The following is a 7,985-nucleotide window of genomic DNA, read 5'->3' on the forward strand; positions in this document are numbered from 1 at the left end:
GGTTGATGATTTATTTTTTGAGATGGTTGATCGTGATATATCTTAATTGAGAAATATTAGTTTTGGGAAGTTGGTATGGGATAGGAGTTTTCATTATTTGAAAATTGCTTTGAAGGGTGGAAATAAAATTTTTGATGGAGATTTTGTTGATGGGAAGGTTGGCCTTCACCCTTACAAACTTCTTGGTTTTCCAATTGCTTTTCTGGTTTGGATATATGAATGTATATTTGAATTGAATCCTGAGTTTTGTCAGCGGGTTGGGAAAAAATATCCCCGTTTGTTGAATTGGAAGAGTACTGATAATCCCTTCTATTCAAACTTGGTGGCAAAGATTTTTAACAATCAAAATGTATAATATTTTGTTTTGTACCTGGTTACTTGCTAAATTTTCATTTTAGGATTTTTGTTTGTGTACATGGTTACAGATGATGGTAACCAGTTTCTTGTTTTTTTTATTTATATTTTTTTAATTTATTCAGTTGACTATCTTGAATGTCTATCCAACTTCTGAGGAGAGGAAGAAATCGGCAGTGAAGAAGTTTAAGTTTAAGCATTTATATTTGCCAAAGGAGTGTGCTGACGATGGAGATAGTAGTTCGGGTACCCAGATACTTGTTAGTGTTGGTGTTTGTTTTAGTTAAAAAAAAAAAAATGTTTGAAATTTATAGGTTTGTTTTTATTTTTATTTTTTGTTGTTTTGTAAATTATTTTATTATGTTTTTTCAAGTTGATAGTGAAAAATTGAGATTGATTTGTGAATCAATATCTTCAATAAAAGAGAGCCAACAATCTATTATTAGTGATATTGCAATTATGAGGTCTGAGTTAATGGGGAAACTCAGTGATTTGTCTGCAATGATTGCAAAAGTTGTTGAAAAAAATTCAGAAAATGTTGCAAGTTCTAGTGATGAAAATGCTGGATATAATGAAGTGAAAAAGCCAGCTAATTTTGATAAAGTTTCCAGTCCTATTTCTGATGATTCTAAGGTAACTTGCTTGTTCTATGTTTTATTGTTTTTTTTTAACCATTTTTTGTTGTAACCATATTGGTTTTTTTTTTTTTTGTCCAGGCTTGTGGGATGGATTTAGGTGAAGATTTTGATGGTAGTAAGGTAACTGGTTTATGTTTGTTAATAGTATGTTATTTTTTGTTAGTTTATTAGTGTAACCAGTTATTGGTGTAACCAGTTTCATTTTTTATTTTAGGGTGTCGGGAAGGATTTAAATGAAAATTTGGATGTTGTTTATTCTGGGTTGGAGTTGTCAAATATTGTGGGTGGAGATAAGGTTTTGAAATTTATTTTTGTTTTTGTTTCTTTGTATTATTCTATTTAAAATTGAATTTTTTGTAATTGATTTTATTGTTCTTCATTATAGGATTTTCAAATAAGCCTGAGTTCAGTTCAGTTGGTTTAAGTTTTGAAGAAGTATATTTGGATCCAGAGATTTTGAAGGTTATTGATAAAACTGTTGAGTATGCAGAAGGAGAAAAGAGATTTAGTGGGAGTAAGGATGATTGAAAAGTTGTGATGGTTGGTGATGTTGATGAAATTCCTGTTGCTATTGAAAAGAGGGAGCCTAAACCTAGTACTCGTGTTAAATCTCCTTTTGTTACTGAGTTTGGTTCATCTGAAGTAAAAGAAACTATGAAGAGGAAGGGAGAAGAAGTGGTGATTGTTAGAGGGTTGCTTCCATTTGAAGATGAAATTGGACATAATGTTTCAAAGAATGAATGCATTGATTATATTACATGGATTGAGGATAAAATGATTTTTAAAAATAAATATGTTTTTTTATATTTTGTTTAATATTATTGTTCTTGATATTTAATTGTCTATTAATATATATATATATATATATTTGAAGGAGGAAGAAATTTTCTAATGTTAATAATATTATCAATCCACCGATGGATTATTCTTTTGTTAAAATTTCTGAGAATATGTGGTTTTACAAGCTTCAAACTTGTGGGGAGGACCTTATGGATACTGTAAGTAACCAGGTTCTTGGTATAATGTTTATTAAATAGTATTTGTTTGTTTAGATGTTTTGTTATTTTTGTTGATCATGGTTAAGACAAGTAACCAAGTTCTTTTAGTATTGTGTGTAACTTGTTTTGATTATTTATGGCTAGTAACCAAGTTCTTGTAGTATTGTGTGTAAGTTGTTTTGATTATTATTTATTGGCTAGTAATTAGGTTCCTAACTTTTGTATATTTATTTTTTGTAGCATATCAATGTATGTTTTTATTACTTGAGGAAGAAGATTAAGTTGATTGATGGTTTGAACAAGAGGGTTACAACTACAGACTCTTGGTTTGATGCAACTATCAAGGGTTTTTATGATAACTTTGTGGCAACCAAATATGATCCAAGCAGCATTCGTTTTGATAACCTCATTTCAGATTACATTATTGGTGAATATTTGTTTTGTAACACTCCTTGAGTGGATGTGGATCATGTTCTTTTTCCTATGCATTTGAAAGTTCAGTTACATTGGGTTTATTCACTTTTCCATAAAGAGTAGGATGTTAACTGTCTACTACTCTTTGGTGGGGAAGAAGAATGAGAGTATTGCTTTGCCATATGTGAAGGCTTATTCTGTTGTTTTACCATATTTTCTAGACTCTTTCTTGATTTTTATGGTTCTAGGAAAGATTTGAACTTGAATGTTGGTCCATATTCTGTTGGGAAGAATGATCCAATTGATTTTAACTTTGCCAAAGACTTGTCTTCTCAAGAGGACAAGTAAGTAACTGGTTTTTGTATATTGTTGTTTATTTTTCTATTATGTTTGTTTTAAATAATTTCATTTGTTGTTTTTTGTTTGTTTTCCAGTGATTGTGGATTATTTGTTATCAAGTATGTCGATTTGTTTATCCATGGGAAGATTGATGACATCCCAAAGTTGCTACCTATCGCGATTATCTTGCCATTAACTTGTATAGTCATGCGAAAAAGAAGCAGATTGGTGGGTACAAGACAGAAGATAATGCTCCATCAAAGAAATCAAAGAGGATGAGGAATTATAAGAGATTTTTGTAGTTTTTTTTAGTTGTATTAATGTCCATGTCTTTTTTCTTCTTTGTTTAACAGTGAAGTTGTGGTTTGTACCTAGATATTGGTTTAGTACTGTACTTGTTTCTGGATACTTTTTTTTTTTGGTCAATGTAAAGAACTGGTTTCACATTTTGGCTTAATATAAAGTTGTTTTAATTTGTATTTTATTTTAATGTGTGTGTTTTTTTTTTCAATAGAGTTGGTGATTTTTTTTAAAGTTTAAAGATATTGTTATGTACATTTTTTTTCATATAGGTTTCAATTATTTTTGGAGAAGTTTGTGTGCTAATGGATAACTGATTATTGTATAGTTTGAAAAGATCAGTTTTACATTACAGGCAACTAGGTACAATTTTTTATTTTTTATTTTAAGTTCATGAATTATTTTTTGTTAAATTATAATAATTTTTTATTCATAAATTGTCAAAGTATTTTAAGGAGATTCTTCATTATGTAACTGGTTTGTAAATGTTAATTTTTTTGTAAGTAGGTTTGTATGAGGATGGTGTAACCGGTTACTTCTGTTTTTGATAGTGAAAGACATATGTTTCAGGTAACTGGTTACTGTTTCTTTAGTTTTTATTTTTATTTTTAAAAAAAATTTATATATTTATGTTTTTTTTTTTTGTGAAAGATTTGTGATTATATAACTAGGTTTTTAAGTCGTTGGTTACATGTGTATATAGTCGTTGTTTAAATTTACTTATATTAACTGTTTTTTTTTCTATAATATGTGTTGTAACCAGGTACTTGAGTCTTTAGATTTTGAATATCTTGTGTTGGAACCAGGAAGTTGAGTATTAAGTTTATAAAATGTAAAATGCTTAAAAAGTCTGTACTTTTATTGAAGTAGAAAACATTAGGATACAATTTTATTATATCAATTGAATTAATTGAAATTGTAGTATATCTACTCTTTAGAAAATTATTTGTTTAATTTCTTTGACTTGGTTGGGTTTCGCTGCTTTGAGATTGGTTCATTCCTGCATGTTTTTCTATTATGTTCTGGTTGCGCGCATCTTCCACATTTTATCTGCACTTTTGGTTCTCCTCTAGATCTGATTCTTTTCCTTCTAGGGCGGCTTAGTGGTTTTCTTGATTTTGGTGGTAGGACAATTTTGCTTAAAGTCTCTGGCAGTGTCCATTCGCTTTCATTTGGCAATGGATGAACAGTTGACTCATATGTTGCTTTCATAGTTGTAGTTTTGTAGTAATCAGCAACATAATCATATGTTTTCAGTCGTGTTTTGGCGAATACTGCTATTGCATGTGCATACGGTATTTCATCTTGTTGGAACCTTTTGCATTCACTTGTTTTCTCCATTAGGTTGACCAGAAAATTTCCTCTGTCTTCAACCACAACTTGGTATAGTATAGTGTTTACTGGGAAGACCTGTTTATTTTAGTAGAGGAATACATATTAGAAACTGGATACTGTGGTAATTATTAGTAACTGTTACTGAAAGTTTTGGTAAATAATATTCAGCACACAATATATGTTAGTTACCTGAAATTTAATAACTCGAATAAAGTTTTCTCTAAGCACAGTTTCAGTAATTGTTGTTACTTGTGTGAATGTTCCGTTTGCTTCGTTACCATTTTTCCATACCCATTTTTGAACTAAACTTCGAAGGTCTTCCATCATTGTAGTGATTGGCAGCGTTCTTGCAGCTTTCAATGCAGCATTTATCGATTCGGCTATATTTGATGTCATCATTGTATATCTTCTTGTTGGAGCATGGCATCTAGACCAAGTGCAATATCCAATTTTTTGTAAATACGGTCTTATGCGAGTGTCAATCTTGTCTATTTCATGCATGTAGTGCTCAAATGATTGTACCCTGTATGCCTTTGCTGCTTTGAAAAAGTTTATGTTTAGGTCCTCCCCATGGACACCGAAATTGACATTGATGTTGTTTAGCAGGTGGAATATGCATGCTCCATGGAAAGCTTTTGGGTATACATTGTCTACAGCATTTTCTATGATTTTGTGTCTGTCTGAAATGGTTGCTATACCTGTTTGCAAAATCACAATGAATTAACTGGTTATTGTGTCCAAATTAAATAACTGGTTTTATTAATTTATATGACTGTTATTTTTTTACACTGTTTTTACTATTATATTGCTGGATTATTATTAAATAGTTTATTTTACGTGTTTAGTTTGTTTGAATAAGAATATAAAAAAGAAAACAGTACCTTCTCTTTCTCCATTTGTCTCCTTTAGCTTTGTGAAAACCCATAACCATGATGAATCATTTTCAAAGTCTCCCATTCCAAAGGCTAATGGAAATATGTTGTTGTTAGCATCCATTGTTGAAGCAGTGAATAAAGTTCCCCCAAATGATGTCTTCAAGTAAGTTCCATCTATCACAATGACTAGCCTACAGTGCTTCCATCATTTGATGGAATTTGCAAATGCCAGATACATATATTTGAAGTGACCTTTATTGTCTGTAACCAGGTGCGTTATTGTACCTGGGTTCGAAACTTTTAGCATGTGAAGGTAGATGGGAAGTTTTTGGTATGAATCATCTTGGTTTTCCCTTGCCAATTCTAAAGTTGTTTCTCTTGCTCTCCAGGCTTTTTGGTACCCCATTGAAACATCATAATCATCTAGCATGTCGCTAATTATGCCATTTGGTATGTGTACTCTCTTTATTGACATGTATTTTGTTTTTATTAGTTCTCCAATGACATTGCAATTTGCCTACCTGTGGTCTTCCATAATGATATCCAAGGAGCAGGTGTGAGTTTTTACATTCTTTCTGATTTTAAATGTTTCTATTTTCTTGAACTTTGAAGCTCTAAGTAACCAGTTACAATTGTCATTCACACAAGTTACCAGGTACTCTCTCGGTTCAGATATTTTTATCTTGAATTGGATGTTGTGGATCATAGCATTATAACATAGAGCAGATTTCAAGAGCTTTTTGTCCTTATAAATCTGGCCTTCTTCAACTTTGAAAATTTTATGATCAGTTATAATTTCTGTATCTTCTTCTCTTTTTCTTTTGTTGTCTTCTGTTCTCTCTATGATAAAATTTGCTACATTATCAGCTATGTCTGTAATATTTGGGAAGATTTGTACCTGGCTATTTTTCGTGAAGGTTGCTTCGTCATATTGTAAATCTGTAGCTGATTGCTAGTTGTTTAGTTGAAGAACTGGCTTTTCTAAATCTTTGTTCTGTTTTTGTGTTTCTTTTTCATATGTATTGTGTTGAATAGTTTCAGCTATTATTTGATCAAAAGTGGTGATGCATAGTGATAGCTCAGTTACTTCATTTTGCATCTTTTTCAGCTCAATATAGAATAGGACTGAATTTTCAGTGAGTAATTTCATTGGTGGCATACCTGGTGATAACTGGTAACTCAGCTCAATATTTTGAATATTGCATTTTGGGATAATTGCGGCATAAGTACTCAATGTTTAGGTTTTGTACGCGGCATAGACCCAATGTTTATTTTTAGTGGCAAAAGTACCCAAAGTCAGTCAAACTGTAATTCCGTCAGTCTCCTCCGTTACGCAGACACGTGTCGCGTTTTTATTGGTCCAAATCATAATTATTTTTAAAATATTATTGAATTGGACTAATCACGAAGTGACACGTGTTGGTCCAGTCATCACGAAACGGAACCTAACAGAGGAGGCTGACGAAATTACAGTTTTACTGACTTTGGGTACTTTTGCCACTAAAAATAAACATTGGGTACTTATGCCGCAAATATCCCTTGCATTTTATCTCAGTTTTCACTAAATGAACCAAATTGTTTAGAGAACAATTTGTTGGTATTATCACTCCAATCATGCTGTAGTCATCATACTGATATCTATCTGTCTATTTTCCTCCAAAACGAATCAATGTCATTATGGATTCCATATCTGCAATATAGCACAACATAATTTTTAGTGTTGTTTCAAAAGTATCTGGTTACGTTAGTGAATGAATATTAACATATGTTGAAAATATTTAAGTAACTAGTTTCTTTTAGTGAATCAAGAACTATTTTCCAGGTTCTATAATTAATTATTTTGCATTATGTTCGGTTTTGCGTGTGTAACTGGTTACTTTAGTGAATGTGTTGTCTTTTTTTTTTATATGTCAAATACGCAAAGTTAAAGACATATTATGTAACCGGTTTTATAAACGTAAATCAATATCTATTTTTCCATGTTTCATGATAAATTTTAATGCAGAATGTTATTATTATTATTTTCGTGTGTAACTAGTTACTGTATTTATTTTGTTGTTTCATTTTATATTATTTTGTAATATTTGAATTATGTAAATGTTCAAGTTTTGTGATGTAACTAGTTTCATGTGAATAATTAAAAAAGTAATTTTATGTTTCTTTGTGTTATTATTTTGCATGTCGTATATTTCAAACAATATTTTGTTTAGTTAAATTGTTACATGTTGAGTAATCGTAGAAATGAAGCTAAAATCAGATTGTTTGCATGTGAAAGAGATGTGATTGTTGGACAAGAATCGAAATTCTATTTTAGTTGCCGAAGAAGAAGAGCGATTGATCAAAATTTGAATTCTATGTTTAATTCGATGATTGTAGAAGGCCGGAGAGAAAGACTGCGAAAATGTTCGATTTGCGAGGTAGATTTGAAGCAACACTTCCGAGAGGCGATCAAGAATTTTATTGCTTGATTGGAGAAGAAATCTGTTGTTGCCGGAGAAGACGATGTTACGATCGAAAAAAATGGAGGATGAATTGAGGATGATTGGCGACTTGGTTTCTTGGAATCGGGAATATGATCGGAAAAAATGGAGGATGAATTGAGGATGATCGGCGACTTGTTTTCTTGGAATTGGAAATTTAGAGATGTTATGGGAATCTGAATTTTTAGTTTATGGAATTCCATATTTTATATTTTGTTTTAAGCTTGTATTACCATATTTGGCTTAATTACT

At 31.1% G+C, this 7,985-nt stretch overlaps 1 protein-coding gene across 1 annotated transcript; it reads right to left on the reverse strand.

Moving 5' to 3' along the window:
* Nucleotides 1–1,941: 1,941 nt before the first annotated feature.
* Nucleotides 1,942–7,963, reverse strand: LOC133792000 (uncharacterized). Its single transcript, XM_062229910.1, has 3 exons — nucleotides 5,260–7,963; nucleotides 4,568–5,076; nucleotides 1,942–4,453 (listed from the first exon to the last, which is right to left on the reverse strand). Exons 1-3 carry the CDS (start codon nucleotides 5,372–5,374, stop codon nucleotides 3,986–3,988), a joined length of 1,092 nt encoding a protein of 363 aa, XP_062085894.1. The 5' UTR covers nucleotides 5,375–7,963; the 3' UTR covers nucleotides 1,942–3,985.
* Nucleotides 7,964–7,985: the final 22 nt, after the last annotated feature.

This window comes from Humulus lupulus, chromosome 1 (genome assembly GCF_963169125.1).
Source record: "Humulus lupulus chromosome 1, drHumLupu1.1, whole genome shotgun sequence".
NCBI lineage: Eukaryota > Viridiplantae > Streptophyta > Magnoliopsida > Rosales > Cannabaceae > Humulus > Humulus lupulus.